At 42.8% G+C, this 17,112-nt stretch overlaps 1 protein-coding gene across 1 annotated transcript in view; it reads left to right on the top strand.

Annotated features, from left to right (window-relative positions):
* Positions 1-16,475, top strand: part of SPHKAP (SPHK1 interactor, AKAP domain containing) — a 48,622-nt gene extending 32,147 nt beyond the window's left edge. The window contains exons 4-11 of the mRNA XM_010213320.2: positions 287-421; positions 2,740-2,995; positions 3,264-6,978; positions 9,614-9,793; positions 11,235-11,321; positions 13,359-13,411; positions 13,502-13,686; positions 16,050-16,475. Coding sequence (XP_010211622.2) covers positions 287-421; positions 2,740-2,995; positions 3,264-6,978; positions 9,614-9,793; positions 11,235-11,321; positions 13,359-13,411; positions 13,502-13,686; positions 16,050-16,193 — 4,755 coding nt within the window. The 3' untranslated portion in view covers positions 16,194-16,475. The remainder of the gene's footprint in view (positions 1-286; positions 422-2,739; positions 2,996-3,263; positions 6,979-9,613; positions 9,794-11,234; positions 11,322-13,358; positions 13,412-13,501; positions 13,687-16,049) is intronic.
* Positions 16,476-17,112: the final 637 nt, after the last annotated feature.

Below are 17,112 nucleotides of genomic sequence, written 5' to 3'. Positions count from 1 at the left end.
TGGCTGTAGCAAACATATAGCAGATAGCGAGTGGATGTATCACTGGAGGTGAAAGAACAGGAAAGCATCCAATGGAGCGTCTGAGAAATGGATTTCACCTGTGTTCATCTAATTTCCAGAAATAATGTATGTTTTAATGCTGCCACATTTTGATAGATTCAAGGTACTAAGCTTAAGTAAACTTTTTGAAGTAATGCCTGTAACTATTTTACTGTAATATTTATGCATACAGCTGTGCCACTCAGAGATCTTTACCTGACAGCAAAATCTATGTTCCATACTGCAGAGATTGATCAGCGTCTCTCCAAATCTCCCCAAACTTATCAGCTCCATGAACGTACAGCCGCCAAAGGAAAACGAAATAGTCCTGCTGAGTGGGTTAACATCAGGAAATCTTCAGGCCGATTATGAAATTCCCCAGGTAGGAGCTATACACTTATCTTTAAGACCATGTGAAAGCTATGAGGGAAGGAACTTAGAAACTGAAAAAAGAGAAGCTGAAAGCAAAGACTGTATACCAGTTTAAGAACTGCAGGGTGTTTGCAAACACAAAAAAAAATTAGTCTGTCTATGAAAGGTCTAAATTAAGCAGGGGGAGGAGCAAAGCTAGCAGTGAGGTTCTCCTGTGGGCATCTGGGTGGCAGCTGATGCTGCTTTAAGCCGTTGGAGCGGCTGCTCCTCCAGGGAAGGCAGCATTGGTGGCACGGATGACTCATAAACCCAGATTTCAAGAATAGCAGGAGTCAGAAGGGCAGCACAGATGGGCTAGGAGGAAAGATGTAATACTTTTTACATACATAGGACTGGATCTGGGTGCAGCTCCTATAGAATCTTTTAAGTAAAGCCTTGCTACTTCCCACTTCCATTTCCAATCCATCTTCTCCTATACGAACCCCTCAGAAAAGAGCTGACAATGTGACTTGAAGATCCTGGAGGCTACCTTAAGTCTGAACATGCCAATGGAAAATATCAACATATATTAATCAGATCAGAGCTGATACCTCATTTAGCTTCTGTGCTACTTAATGTAATTCATACTTTAATTAAAATTTAACATTTAAAGGATTTAAAGACAGATTTCTCATGCAAACCCTTTCACTCTTGTTCCTGCCTATGAAATATTTCACACCTATGATTTGTAGGCCAGGAATTCGTGCTACTACTGGATCACATAGAGAAAGGAAATAAATGAAACCATTCGCTTAAAGGCACAAGTTGCATAAGCTTAACTACTTATAACCAAAACCTCTTTCATTTTTTCCTTGTTTTTATTCCTTTCTCTTCATGTCTGTGTAAAGAAGATAGAATGAATATTCCTAGTATTTTAAGTCTGATTCTGATCTTAATCCTGGTATGAATTAGCAACAACTTCATTAAAATTGCAGAGTTGCTCTGCAGTAAAAACCAGACATTCTTAGCAAGCTTAGAAACATGAAGATATTTCTCCAGTTCCTGCAGGAAACATCTTTCCGCTGAATTTAACTCGTGCATATAAATCTTTATGGAATAGACTCCGTAACAGCTGTATGGCAAAGATCATTGAATTTTATGCTATAGCAATGCGCTCTTCTTTAAAGGGAGAAATTGCCTGGTTATTCCTTGTCATTCATGACTAATGGCTTAATTTAGAAAGATTTAAAAAAATAACCTGCAAACGTGCAGTGGGAGCAGTGAGATGCCAGGGAGACGCCTGGACGCCACTGTGGTACAAACCAGGCAGCTCTGAGGTCTGCACAACCCGCTAGTTGCCCACATCTCTGGTGGACTGCAGCTGTCACCGAGAGGGAGCAAATGTGACACAAATGAGAACTAACCCAAATTTCCCTCTTGCACTGGAGCTTCTGTAGAGGGCCTGAGTGAGGTTCATGGGCTCGTGCTGGGTTTGTCCCTGTGTGTTTTTTTGGCTGGTCAGAGGGTTTCATTTGTCAGGAGCATCCCTCGCTGCAGAGCTTTGGCTTTGCCTCAGAGTGTGTCCCCAAGGGTAGCCCACGCGGGGATACTGCCTTATCTCTGGGGTTGTATAAACACCCAATGGCTTTTATATCTGCAAAATGAGGGCAAGAACTCCCTTCTTTCAGTTTCTATCCAGCATTCAGCTTTATTGTACCACTTCCGTGGCCAAGATGTTTTTGATGTAAACCATACAGTGAAGTCTGCATTGCATTTGGGGTTCTGCTTGTCCAGAATGATGAGGCTTTGCACAAATACAGGAATTTTTAAATAATGTATTTTAAAATGGTCTCTAAGAACAATTCAAGGTGACCTGCTCTCAGCAGCCTCAACAACCACTATTTATAAGGCTGCTTTCAATCAAGCCTTGCTGCAGTAATTATCTCGAAGATGAATTCAGGCCCACAAACTATTCCCTCAATGCACAGGTAGCACTGGATGGTGTAAGGACTTTAACAAAAGTATGTCAGATATCTAAACATGGCACAGCTAAAGACAAATAAGGCTCTGTCACTTAAACAAGTTGATAAAAAACAACTTGATAACGTTAACAAAATAAAGATGCCCTTGTGATACAACAGAGTTCCCTACCAAAATGCTTGTATACCAGAAGATGTCATTCCAAATGGTCCTGTTTCAGCATATCTTGTACACCGTGTTACAAACAGCTCAATGACAAATTGTATTGCATCTATGCAATAGAACATTCCTGAGATATTTATAGAGAGAGAGACTTAAAATAAGTTTTATATTTTAATTAAATAACTCTGAGATTCTTTTCCCCTCTAGTGTCCTTGGCTGGCAGATGTCTGCTTGGTTCAGTGTGCACGGGGGGACAGGAAAAACAGCACAAGCTGCATCATCTTTGAAATAAACAAGTTTCTGATTGGACTTGAGCTTGTTCAGGAGAGACAGCTGCAGATAGAAGCTAATGTCTTAAAGCCTGAGGATGATACAAACTGTTCAGTGTCCTCAATAGAAGAAGATTTCCTCACAGCATCTGAGCACCTCGAAGATGAAAACGAGGCTGATGAATATAAAGCTGGTAAAAACAACGAGACTGAGCGTAATTCTGCTATTGTTCATATTGCAAAACAGGCATGGCAGGGCTCACAAACTGCATTTGATTTTAATGCATGCAAATATTTAATTGTAATTTAAGAAATGTAAAATCATGTATTTTGAAATTGTTGCTCAGAGACAAGCATACATGGCTGTGCAGTAGTTTTACAGAGATATACAGTTATGCAGCCATTTTCTTTTCAAAGTTACAGGATGCTTTGCAAAGACTGCTGTCTTTTTTCTTTTAATAGGTCATGAAAAATTAAGTGTTTCTGAACTTTCTTCAGACCTCAAAAAAAATAAAGGAAAGGGACCTGAAAATCCTCACTACAGAAAAGCCAGGTTGTCCCCTATTCTTGATGAAAACTCTATTAATAAAGATAACACAGCTGCCAGAGCCTCCGAAGCTCTGACTGTTGTGGCTGAGGATAGCAACTTACAACTTGAACATAAGTCAGCCCAAGAAATACTCTGGCAGAAGGAATTAGCTGAAAGAGCTACATCGTCCCTCAGTACTAATAATTTGACTGACAAGGTTGGAAATTCCTGCTCAGCTCATGTGTTCGAAGATGTATCTGTAACTGAAATGGCTAAAGAGGAGCTGGGGCCTCCGCATGACCCAACAGCAAAACAGGACACTAAGATGGATGTGGAAAATTGTGCAGGTATTAAGAAAGCTGATCCTCCCCTGCAGAATGAGCAAGCAACAACGGGTCAGTATGCCACAAATTTAGCAGAATCTGTTCTGCAAGATGCATTTATTAGACTGTCCCAGTCTCAACCCACTTTTACTGATGAGGCTGCTGTTAGCATCTCTGTAGGAAGCTCTTGTAAAGCAGAAGATACGTCTGCTTCCCGATCATGGAATGAACTTCCAAAGATTGTCATAGTGCAAAGCCCAGATAGCTCTGAGGGTGTCTCCGAATGGCCAGGATCGGCATTCCCAAATCTGTACCACTGGACTGAATCAGAAAGTTCTGCGGAAGTTTCAGATTCCTGTGAGGAGGAACATGCAGACGGGCACACCCAGAGCGCCTTGGAAGTGGCTCTGGCTTGTGCAGCCACAGTTATTGGAACCATTTCAAGTCCCCAAGCTGCAGAGAAATTCAGAAGAGATCAAGAAGCCACAGACTCTAAAAGCAGAGCAGTTGATAATGAAGTGCTACAGACAGCATCTTCACAGCTACTTGATGACTGTGCTGGCACAGAATATTCATTTCCATCTGCTCTGTGTGGCATGACTCAAGTAGCAAGTGCTGTAGCAGTCTGTGGTCTGGGCGAAACAAAGGAAGATAAGTACCCTGCGGCTTCAAGTGGGCTCCTGTCTGCTGCTCAGACTTCTGCAGCCATTACTCTTCATTGTAGCATAGCCATAGGAAGCAGCATGGAGAAGCTGAACGATAGCATTGCAGAGACTCTTCTCAGAGAGGCATCAATAATTTTGACAAAGCCCAGCACCTACAAAAACGTAGGGCATTTTATGGAGTCCATGAATGGAAGAATCATTGAAACAGTGGCAAGGCCACGGATTCCACACTCTGATGAAGTAATCAGGGATGAACTTGCACAAAACTTATCCAACATTATTCTACGACATTCTGTTGAAGAGGTTAGGAAGAAGAGACAGCTACAGCCTCATTCAGAATACAGCTCAAGTACACAAGACATTTTCATGGAGACTGCAAATGAGTTGCTTTTTAACGTGATATATTTCACTTATAAGAAGATGAATGATATAAGACATGCTGATGAGTGTTCTCCTCTCTTTTCTGAGGGCACAAAAGCTGAGAAAGTAACTGTAGCAGAAGGTTGGCCAGCACAGGCAACACCGCATGAAACACTGCACAGACCCCCTGACCACTCTGCTAGTGTGCCATTGCACACGTCTTACAGTACTAGTGCTGGCAGTGATCTTGGAGATGTCACAAGCACTGGGAAAAGTAGTATGACAGATGTAAGTAGCTGGGAAGGTGTCCCACTGCATTCAGGACCAACAAGTAGAGCTACTGGGCATAGTGCACTTCTTGCAAAAACATCTCCCAAGAAGAGATACTTGAAAAGAACTGCACGAGACTGTTACAAATCACCAAATCAGAATACCAATCAAAAGAAGAAAGACTACAGATCATTTTCAGATGGAGGAGAAACCTTTACAGACCCTGAATGCAAACACGGTGTCCAAGAACGACTGTCTTTTGATGCCCCTGTAAATGCAGAGAACCAGGCCAAGCATAAGTGTGATGCTGTGCTAAGTAATGATGTCCAAGTCAGCTTGTCTTTATTAGGAGACCATGTCTTGCTTCCTTCTCGGCCTGTGCTACAGGTGAAACATTCCAGGGACAAATACTGTATCGCAGATTTTGCGGAAGAACTGGCAGAAACAGTGGTCTCTATGGCAACAGAAATAGCTGCCATTTGTCTTGAAAACTCCAATGGAAAGCAGCCCTGGTTCTGTGCTTGGAAAAGAGGCAATGAGTACCTGGTCACCCAGAGTTTATCATGCCGAACCATAAAGAGGAAAAAGGAAACCCAGACTAACAGTTCAGTGGTTCGGAAGCACAGGGCACCTAGACTTAGCGAGATCAAAAGGAAAACAGATGAGCATCCTGAGCTGAAAGAAAGACTGATGAATCGGGTAGTGGATGAATCTATAAACCTTGAGGACACACCAGATTCTGTCAGTATCTTTGCAAATGAAGTGGCCGCCAAGATTATGAACCTCACTGAACTCTCTGTGGTTGACAGCATCTGGCAAGGTCCAAACCATCCCAGGAACAGGCTGCACTGTGAAAGATGGAGCCGAGGCAAGGCATCGAGCTGCGAGAGCATCCCCGAGGAAGACGCAGATTCCAGAGGCTCCCTCCATACCCTCGGCCTGACGAACGCTTTTGGTCAGCCTGTGAGCCAGACGAGTTCAGTCTCTAAACAGTCGAGCTGTGAAAGCATTACGGATGAATTTTCAAGATTTATGGTGAACCAGATGGAAAATGAAGGAAGAGGCTTTGATTTGTTACTGGATTACTATGCAGGAAAGAACGCAAACAACATCTTATCATCTGCTTTGCAACAGGTAGCCAAGAAGAATGGTCATCTTAACGTAAAACCAAGCTGCCCATCCAAACAGTCCAGCACAGAAAGCATAACAGAAGAATTTTATAGGTATATGCTAAGAGAAATAGAAAAGGAAAACAAAGATAACGCATCTTCCCCCCGGAATTCAAAGGACTGGTGTGGCAGTTTGCTGCCTCCCTCTCTACGAACACCTTTCTGTTATAGACAGTCCTCCATGCCTGACAGCAGGTCATCGGGCTCCAGGCTAACGGTGAATACCCCCGTTAAAGCAAATTCTCTAGATGGATTTGCCCGTCATCACCAGGATTCCTTAAGTGTACAGCCAGTCAGTAGTGCGGGTTCTTCGGGTCTCTGCAAGTCTGACTCATGCCTGTACCAAAGATGCAAGACTGACCAGATAACAGACATGCTGATTCATGAGACATGGGCCAACTCTATTGAATCACTAATGCGCAAAAACAAAATTATAGCAGATGAGGCAGAGACTGCAGAGGCAGATCAGCCTCACAGTGATTCTCCGCAGCACGTGGAACAGTATGCAAACAGACTGGCTGCAAATATTGTTGAAAGTGGTAAAAATTTCATTGTTGTCCAGCCAGATTCCCTTGATTATACAAGCCGAGAACACATGCCGGAAAGCAAGCATCAGATGCAGTCAAAACCCAAAGGAGAGGGAGTAGGTTCAGATGAGAAGAAAGGGCTTGAGAATGCTGGATCCCTCCCTGCCGGTCAGCGCAGGGAAGTGCCCTTAATTCAGATAGAAACTGATCAACGAGATGAGCCAGAAGAGTCCCTAACTGCAGGTGAACCTTCTGAAAAGGAGCATCTAAGCAAAGAAAAGCCTCCAGAAGAATATGCTGTGAAGCAGATGGTTTCCAGTTCCCTACTAAATAGGTAAGTGACCAAAAAAACAAAACCAAAATCAGCACATTGCCTTAGTGTTTGCTCGTTTTAACTTCCCAGTAAATAACGACGATGCAGGAAGATAAGGAGTTAACCACTTCTTGAGAAATAGTCAAGGTAAGTTTAACTGTGGGTTCCTTACAGCAAAAAATCACCAAGTCTTGTATCGCAGTACTGATTTCTGGAGCAGACTTGCATTGAACGTGCCAGTACTATGGTTCCGAGATCCCAGTCTAATACTGCACGGATGAGTAAATTTTATCTTAAAGGTGTTTGTTCTCCACAGTCAAGATAGGAGAGACTGACAAAGTGTGAACTTTCTAGCCTCACTTATCCTGCTTTCCAGACTCTCATAGGTGGCACCATCTACATCCACTGCTTTTCGCATTACTAGAAGGTATCTCCAAATCCAACTGAGGAAGCAGAGCACTGAAAATAAATCTCACTAACTTGCTTGCAGCCAAGTTGCCTTGTAAAAATCAGTGCTGGTTCTGCCAGCCGTCATCTGTAGGCGTGGATGGATGCAACTAGCTACTATCTTCTCAATTTAAAAAAAAAAAAAAACAGTTTTATTGTAAAAAGAAAACTAGCCTGTTGTTCCTTCTTCTTTCCTGCCATTTGACCTTTAGTTCTCTACTCTGCTTGTTCATGTATTTATACCAGCAAAGCAGACGAGGCTTCCTACAGCTTGAAGTTCCACTTTTTTGTGTTTACTGTGTGGAACAACAAATACATTTTTTTTCTACTAAAGAATTTTTATTAAAAATACCCCTCACCTCCTTTAGTTCAAGACTGCTCTAGTAGAATTTAGATAAAGAAAAGAATAAAGTTTAATTTCATGGAGCTTATACCATAGCCTACCACCCTTTCCTCATAGCTGCTTCCTTTGTTGAAGAAGCTGCAGCTTATTTTGATTAAGGAAAATGAAAACCCTGCCATATTACAGTGGATTGCAAATGTACAGGATTGCTATGGATGTTAAGAGCAGTAATCTCCTTCAAGGCATTGCCTATTTTTAACTGTGCTTCTTAATCGTATCTGTTACTCTGATGGTATCTAAACTGCCAATCCCGGGGAGCGTCGCAGCGCTCCGCTACCTCGAGCGCTAGCGAGATTGCAGGTGCTAGCATTGGAAACGCTTTTGCAGCCCGTTTCACCGTGTACAGTGCTGTGTTTTGGCTCCTGCCAGTGCTCTGCTTGAGGCGCCAGAGCATGTACTTCCCTGCGTAGGTGGCAATTAGGTGGATAATTAGCACAGTGTCTCTGTTATTTCATGCTGACTATCCCCCCACTAACCTTCCCCTTCCTTCACAGGCAACCTGCTTTTAATAAGATACATTTAGAAATCTGCCTGTTCGCAATCCTGACTGTTTGAAAATAAAGTTATTTTCTGCACAGCTTACGACCCTTTCAATAACAGCTTTTCCTCTGCCTTTGATGCAGAGTTCCTGAAATGGCTTTTGCAATTTTGAAGTAAAAGCATAGGTAGATCAGAGGTGGCAGCCAGAGACGAGACCTATATTAGCGTTTTGGTCTGGTGTTGCAGAGCGGCTCCGAATCAGCGTGTCCCCGTTTCCACGCCGTGCCCCTGGCTGCAGAGTGCCAGGCAGCTCCTCCGCGCTGGGCCGGGCGCTCTCGCTGCTGCGGGACGACCACGTTGCACTGTTGTTCCCCTGCCAGCTTGAACCACAGTGGTATGGGCCGAGCCTCAGATACAGTAAATCCCCAAAACAAGCACAACATGGCTATAAGCACCAGCACCAATTGCTTTGGTCCACTGACCCATTTGTGAAATTATTTGTAGTGTAGGCAGCAGCAGACAGGAGTGCAGGGCACACGCTCGTCATCCAACGGGAGCTGCACAGGCCTGGGCAGAGGGGCTGCAGGGGGGAACGAGGCGTCTCGTGCCGTAGAGCCCGGCCAGGCACCTGCACACACAACTCTGAAAGCACCAAATGCTGCATCACGTGCTGAGGATTATGGCTGGCCTTAGAAGAGCCAGGCAGGGGTAATGGGTGTTTTGCGTTCTATCCTTTATAGCCCCTCTTATTTAGAAAATGGAGGAATTGTTCGTGTACATGCAAGTATTAGATGTATTATAACACACTTAGTTAATGATCATATTAAGAACATACCTAATTCTAATGAGTGGTCAAATAGAAATAAAAGGTCCTCAGAAGTGAGGGGAAGCCTTGGCAGAGAAGCTACGCAGTAGCAGGACAGGAATCAAGTGTCAGGGATAGTTCCCAGAAGTGCTCTGGGTGGCACTAGGGGACACCAGCCATTGCAACCCCCAAGCAACTAAATGTCTTTAAGGATCAGGCCCAACAAGCAGTGCTTTTTGTACATACAAAATCGCCTTGCATAAGTTAAACCTTTCCTGTGCATATTTCAGTAGAAGCCTAATTTTGTTTTGGATTTATAACAACCATAAGATGACTCTTTTTAAGGGAAATCCCAGACCATAAATTCAGCTGGACTTTGTGTAGGAATTATAAGCTTATCCAGTCTCACAACTGTAACTTCCTTGACCTTAATGAGCAGCATTTCCTGAATTGGTGACAGTAGTTATTTGTCTATATGTTTTATTTATTCTATCAATGTGCCTTCCTTATCCCCCCACCAGCAACAGTCCTCAGAGCAGACCAGAGGCTGAACCCATAGCAGAGACAAAAGCAGCAGCAGAATTCCCAAACCAGCTGAGCAGCAGTGAGGAGAGCACGGGCAGCTGGTCCCAACTAGCTAACGACGAGGACAACCCTGATGACACCAGCAGCTACCTGCAGCTCAGCGAGAGGTCCCTGAGGTACCTGCGTTCTCTCCGCGGTCAATATGTGATACTGTCTGATCAGTCAGTCTGTAATTCGCTTTATTTGTTACCAGTTGCATAACGCTTACTGTGGCATTCTCTTGAATGAGACTCAAGCCAGCCTGTGTGGTTAAAGATGTCATCTAGTCCTTGGAGCTTATATAAAGTGATGTTAGTTCAACCTCAACCCTTTCTCAACTTCACATTGAGCAAGAATTTTTCTTCATAGGCCCTTAGATTATTTTTTTTTAATGCAGCCAATTAATTATGTCACTCTCTCGGGTATTCTGAAGACAAGGAGGGAAGAAGTGAGCTAATGAAGCAGAGAAAGGAAGGAGGCTCCGCATGTCAGAGACACCTCTGGCTAGTTTTAAAAATAGTGAAATAAACTTGTCTGCCCCTGTGGATAAATGGTCATCCCATTACACGGAGCATCAGCCTTTAACTAACTCGGTCTGGGAGGCTCAGGCGTTTGCCTTTTGGCTGTGCACTGAAACAGAAGTTGATACAGCAAGTCTGGATGCATCGGGTGCTGACACTGCCTCAGAAAAAGCCCTGATGAAGAAACTCTCTAGTCAATGCCCCTGATGTCAGGGGAAAATACTATTAATTGCTTTTTTTAGCAAAAAATAAATGGTTCAAATTTAATTACCACACAGAATTTGTTGGTGCTAATCGACCTGTAGCTAGTAAATTCCCAACCTGTTTATCAGACTATTGTGAAATCCACATACACAGTCTAGGTTACAGTGAGCTAGTACTACTCTTCCCAGGTATTATCAGATGCAACACTTCATTTTTATGAAGTATCCAAAAAGAATACGTCTGCAGAGTACTAGTCCCTATGAGTCACCACACACACACAAAAAAAAAAAAAAAAAAGGCATCTCAGTGTTTCAGAGTAGCAGAACTGTTAGGGACCACCCCGTACCCATGGGTAACATCTCGGACAGTATTTGGGGTATGATGCCATACGCTGAAACTGCTCCTGGTTACGGGCACAGAGTAACCCAACAGGTAGGTATGTGATGGGCAGTCCAATGCCTTGCTGTAATTTACCACGTTCAGCGGTATCTGAATCTCTGCAGGTTTTTCCAGGACATCTCTATGCTTGACAATTTTTCTTTCCAAGGACTCATGCAGATTATTTCTCTGCTGGAAGCCATATGTTCACCAAATAAACTGTTCACTAGAAGATAGTCCAAGGTTTATTTTCAGTTCACAGCATCACTTGATACACGATCCATCTACAGCTATTTTAAGAAAAGCCTAATTATTTTTCAGATTAGTTAGTTGCCACTTGTTGAGCACAGTTGCTTCTGTGGAACTGCAGTCTGGGGGCACCCCTGTCATCTTGCTTTGTAAGGAGATGAGAACATATGTACGGAGACATGTTGGGTGCAGCTTGGCACTAATATTTAAACTTTTGCTTTGTCAGCAATGGCAACAGCAGTACAACTAGCAGTCTTGGCATTATGGACCTGGAAATTTATCAGGAGAACATGCCACCTTCTCCTATGATTAAGTAAGTAGTTGTTGAAGTAAGATTTGATGTTTAATCTAATTTTAACTGCCAACCATTTATGCCATCAAAAATGTGCCAAGCCCTGCTAAGCACCTGCTGCTTAGCTTGCCATCACTTTCAGAAAAATAAATGCACATGCAGGTGTGTCTGTGCAGAACGACAGCACTGCAGAGTGCAGGACTGTGGGGAGGCCCACTCGGGTGGACCTCTCAAGAGAACATGGATCCAGCAACTGCTTTGCCTACAACACAGTTTACTGAGCTATCCATTTCCCACTTTGTGAGTTTTTGCTTTTTCTCTAAACTATTTCAAATGTTACCAAAACGGTACTAATACCAAGTAAGAGCAAGCAAAGAAAGATCAATTAGTTTAAGCTAAAAGGCGAAGAGAAATGATAATATTTTTTTCAAGATGGAGAATTTGGCCCAAGGTACTCCTTTCCTGCCATTTCTGGGCATGCTTCTACCCAGCCTGCTCATTAGCAATAAAACTATCAAGAGATGTGCAAGTACCTGCCTAAAGATTCTGGTACCCTGCAACATGGTATAACCTGCCAGCCACTAAACGGTAAAACACCCGGTGCAGTCAGGGCACGTATGTGCTGAATCTCATGCGGAGCAGATGAGAGCCTTGAGAAGCCAGTGGCAGCAGCAAACCTTCACACCACACTACACTGTAGCAGCAAACCACGCTGCTTTCCAAAACCCTTCTTTGTACAAGGTAGCCATCTGTATTTCTCTAGAGGTACCTGCATTCTTCCACCTACTGCTTAGGGCCCTAACCTTGCTGACACATCCCGTCATGCACAGTAGGTAGTGCTGGCTCCTACACGCGTTCCTGAAGGTGACCACTGCTCCTCGTGTTTCCAAAGATGAAGGGGCTGAGGTTTTGATTTCTAGTGCCCGACCAGCGGGTACTCTGTGGTGACAACCAAGGGGCTGGAGATGCAGGAAGGACAGATGTTGTAGAAGGCCAGACCACCTCTCAGGGCAGCTTGTGCTTTCATGAATCAAAGTCAAGATACAGAACACTTAGGTAGTGCAAACAAAAATCTGGTGCATAGGATGGTATTAAGCACCTAAGTCATGCCACATCACACATGGCACGCTGCTGTTCTCTCCTTTCCTCTCACATCTGGCAGCAGCCACTACAGAAGTTTTTATAGTCTTTGTCCTTCCAAACCTTGGGAGAGATTCTGAAATCCTGTGGAAGAGAGTGGTAAGAACAGCATCCTACCACGCTAGAAATATAATGCGGCGCTTGTACTGGTCCTCTTGACTGGGGACAGAATGGGACAGACTGCACATGTGTATTTGCAGGAGCGATGAAACAAGCGTCATCATTTGTGTCCTCACCACCCATTTGCAGTCTCCTGCTACACGTGCAAGAGTGGGGTTATAGTCTTCAGAAAGGGAAGATAAAGCAGTGATTTCATATCTGGAGTTGGTTTGGAGTTCAGCAAGAGGAATGGTAGTACATACGAAATGAAGATCTGCTGAAATTTTTGCAAGGTGTGCACAGAATTCATTTTTCCAAACAGCTAGTATATTTAAAAACAGCAGTAGCTGAAGTCACTGCTATTTATGATTGTGTTCAACTGTGAGAGAGAAAATTAGAAAGCAAGACTGAAAAAGATGAAGCCAGGGACCATAACACTGTAAAATGCACACCTTGAAAATTCAGTACTTCCCCCTTCCTTATCATAAGACACAGCAAGACACAGTGTTGTTTGCTTTTTCATTATATAAGCTGTATAGATACACAGATCTTAATAAAGTGTAAAGCACAGTGCATACAGTACAAGCAGTTCCTCCTTTTGTGGGAGTAGCACTGTGCAATTCCCAGGGCTTTTCCTGATTTACAGATGAAATTATTGTAGTATATTCAGCATTTTACTGTTTCATCCTATGTAATGTTTTTCTTGCAGTTTTCTAGGTGATAAGTCTTACTTTGAGGGAGAAGTTTATCCATGACGAAGCAATGTTGTAGACTGTTCCTAAGTATCACTAATAAGCTTTGTTGTTGTTTGTTTCTAAGTGAATTAGTAGAAGAAAAGGTTTTCCTTAAAGACCAGACAGAAAATATAGAGGGTAAGTTGAACCATATCAATTATAGATCAGAATTTGAAGCCAAAACAAGAAATTGCACAATAACTACACAGTAACTTTCTGCCCCCCCAGAAAGCACTTCTGTGCTCTCAGTGGGAACAGCCAATTGTCAGAAGGAGCTGCTGGTGATCAACTTCGACCTGGAGCCGGAGCGGCCCGACGCGGAGCTGCGAGCCACTCTGCAGTGGATCGCTGCCTCGGAGCTCGGAATTCCAACCATCTATTTCAAGAAATCTCAGGAGAACAGAATTGGAAAGGTAGTATCTACAGGATTGCACACACTATTATATCACTTAAAGCAGCAATTGTGATTGTATTGAAGTTACCGAGTTTTAAAAACAGATGCAAAAAACAACATAAGATCTGTGTTACAAGGAGATGGCAATACAAATGTTAATTTGAGAGGGAGAGGACAGGATTAAATATCTCAGAATTTAAGGCACGAGAGATTTAGCATAGCTGAAAAAAGGTTATCGCCACTTAAAGTTTTCTCAGAAATCACATTTGTGTTTTAATGAATCTAAGTTCCCTTTTTCAGATCAGCTAGAAATGTCAAAGACAATTAACAGAAAAGGTCTTATATATAAGTGCATTTGAAGGGCTACGAGACAGTTTACATGGAGTTTAAACACGTAGCTTAAAAAAATAACTTCAATGTAGATACCACGAGTACAAAAATCTACTACAGAGGGCCCATTAGCGACAATAAGAACAGACTGTGACATGAGACATGAGCTGTGCTTAAGATTTCGTCAGGCTTTGCACTGGCTCCTTAGTCCGCACGGAGGCCGTGTCTGCCCGGGGCCTCCCGCCCCCCTGAGCTCCCTGGGCAAACGCCCGGGCTGGGAGCCGCGTCCCGGCGGCACGAGGAGCTGCTGCTCCGCCACTGCCCGGGAGGCCGTTCAGCACAGCAGGGACCAGCCCGTGTTTCTTGTAAGCCACATCCGACATCTACTTGGAAAGTGAGAATTGTTGACTGAAATATTTTGCACCACGCCTTGGAAATTATGATCAGCACCTACATAGGAACAAGAAGAGCAGCGCGTGGTTCCAGTGCCCCGGGTCCCAGGCAGTCACTTGCCCTCTGACAGTCGCCGTTCTGAAAGTAGCATCGATCTCCAGAGGGAGAGACAGAGAAGCCAAGCAGAGAAACCCAAGGCAGAGCACCAAGAGCATCACTGAAGTCCAAATGGCCCCAAAAAAACTTTCATTCCAGCATGATTAGTTAGTGCTCAGCTGTAGACACCATCAAATGCCACCTGCAATGTTTCCAGGATGACCAAAGCGGCCCCTTTTGCACAGTCAGCAAGACTGACACAGACCTTAAGGCTTTCAGAACGTGCCATGGTATTCAAATAGATTAATGAAAAAAGTATTACAAATCAGTATTTTGGTCTTTTAAAATAATGTCTATGGGAAGATCATTTTGAGCAGCAGAGATATTGTTTGATTTTTCTTGAGTACATGCATTTGGGAATCATAAACATAATTTAAAATGCATTCAGCAGCAACAGTCCAAATTGCATCTAATTAAAGAAACAGCTGTCAGCTTTACCCATGTGCTTTGGCAAACAGTTAATTCAATTGCAAAAATACACTAGAGAATAATGAAGCACATCCTGCCTACAACAGTGCTCTTGGAAATCGTGTGCCTATTAAATATCATTAAAATACATATTAAAAGTTTAGACTTCAGTATGTAAATAGCAAACAGCTACTCTAACTAGACACACACAATATTTTCTTGCATGGTTTAAGATTGGAAATGTGGAAGGAGGAAGCTAATTAGATATTGATTGTGAAATTCAAGAAAATGAAAAGCTTTGATTTTCATTGCCAAGCTTCAGAAAAAGATTGTACCAGATGCATGACACTGCAAAGCCCACTATTAAGTTCGAAGTGGACAAAATTCAGGATTTTTGCCAGCTGCTTAGGAACATGTATTTAACTCCTTGTTCTATGGAGATAAAATGGAGGGCAAATGGAGGGTTCTATGGAGGGCAAAACCCGCCTGGATGCCACCCTGTGCCATGTGCTCCAGGTGTCCCTGCTGGAGCAGGGGGATTGGACTAGATAATCTCTAGAGGTCTCTTCCAACCTCAGCCATTCTGTGATTCTGTAAAAATAATAATAATAATAAAAATAGCAAATACAGATCCTGGCAAACATATTCACATGCAGGGAGTTTACCCAGAATACTGGTGAGTATTGTGAGAATATTTAAAAATCTGTGGGATGTGGAAATACAGGAACTTAATATAATGGAAGCAGAACTAAAAGTAACAGAGAAGGAATGCTTTACTTTAAAATAAATAGTCGCTCTATTATCTTGACAGTGAGCTGCAGATAACGTGGAAATTTCTAACCCTTTATCAGGCTCACTTTTATTTGTCACCATTTCATTGTAATAAATACTAAATAATTGATGAGAGCGGCTGATTTAGACAATGTCATGAGATGAGTCTTGAGAGAGCCTGTGGAAATCCCTGTGTTCCTCTTTTGTGATGCGCATCCATTGCAGGATGATGCGGTGCACTTAAAAAGGACAGTCTTAGAGCAGTTTGCTCTAACCTAAACTGAACATTGACCAAAACCTAAGTATGTTGTTCTGTGTTCTCAGTTCTTAGATGTTGTGCAATTAGTTCAACGGAAGTCCTGGAAAGTGGGGGATATCTTCCATGCCGTGGTGCAGTACTGCAAGCTCAGCGAGGAAGGCGGCGAGGTGACACCGAGCCTGTTCGACTGGCTTCTCGAACTGGGTTAAGGTCACTTGCTCTGCGGTTTTGTTTTAATACTGTTTAAATAAGCAGTGGTTTGTGTAATGCTCTGATTTCCAAATATCACTGAGTAGAATGAGCAAAGATATACAAACTCTACAGAAACAGCACGCATCTGTTCCACAACTATACACTGAGCAGAGTGAAATTGAGGTGTGTCGTATCTTTGTATCATGAGGGACCCTTGACATACTGTGCTATAGGATGTACTGTACTGGGAGGGGATGAATTTTATCCTTTTTGAATTAATGAACTATACAGTAAAGGCTTAAATTAATATCTAATATGTTCCATTTTCATTGATTGGATTAAATCAACCAGGTGAAACTTAATAATACGTTAAAGCGCACTTTAAAAAAACATCTTTGTACAGTCTGTCAGAATACGTACGTGTTCCAGGATGCTGAGGAAGGCTTAGGTCCCTAGATCAATAATACAGAAATACTACTTTTTTTTTTTTTTTTTTCGATCCCCAGAGCCTAATAAGGGGTAAAAAGCTTTGAAGTGTTAACGTGTTTGCAGTTAGACAATACAATGTGATATAAAATGTGAAAAATGTGGGATTTTTAATGTGATTCTCTGCCATAGCTCTTCCCCATTCCTCTCTATTTCTCAAGAAAGTGAAATCTGGACTCTCAATATGACTCTTCAGAAATACAAATTCCTTGTCCTTTGGAGGCAGTGCACTTTAGGATAACCGGGAGACCCCAGCACAGCTCTGGGATTCGGATCCCCGCAACCCTGGGCAAGTCCATTCACCTCTGTGCCTCAGTGTCCCTGTCTGGTAAGAGGGAGCAATGATGGTAAATTTGTTATATAAAGTGCTTTTATGTAAAGCACTATGTGTTGGTTAAAAGCACTGGAAAAATAAATAATATTTTAATTTCAGTTTAATAAATTGTTAAT

Source organism: Tinamus guttatus, unplaced genomic scaffold (genome assembly GCF_059628265.1).
Source record: "Tinamus guttatus ecotype Peru unplaced genomic scaffold, ASM5962826v1 Tinamus_guttatus_pri_ptg000311l, whole genome shotgun sequence".
NCBI classification, from domain to species: Eukaryota; Metazoa; Chordata; class Aves; order Tinamiformes; family Tinamidae; genus Tinamus; species Tinamus guttatus.
This window is presented reverse-complemented; position numbering and strand designations above follow the sequence as displayed.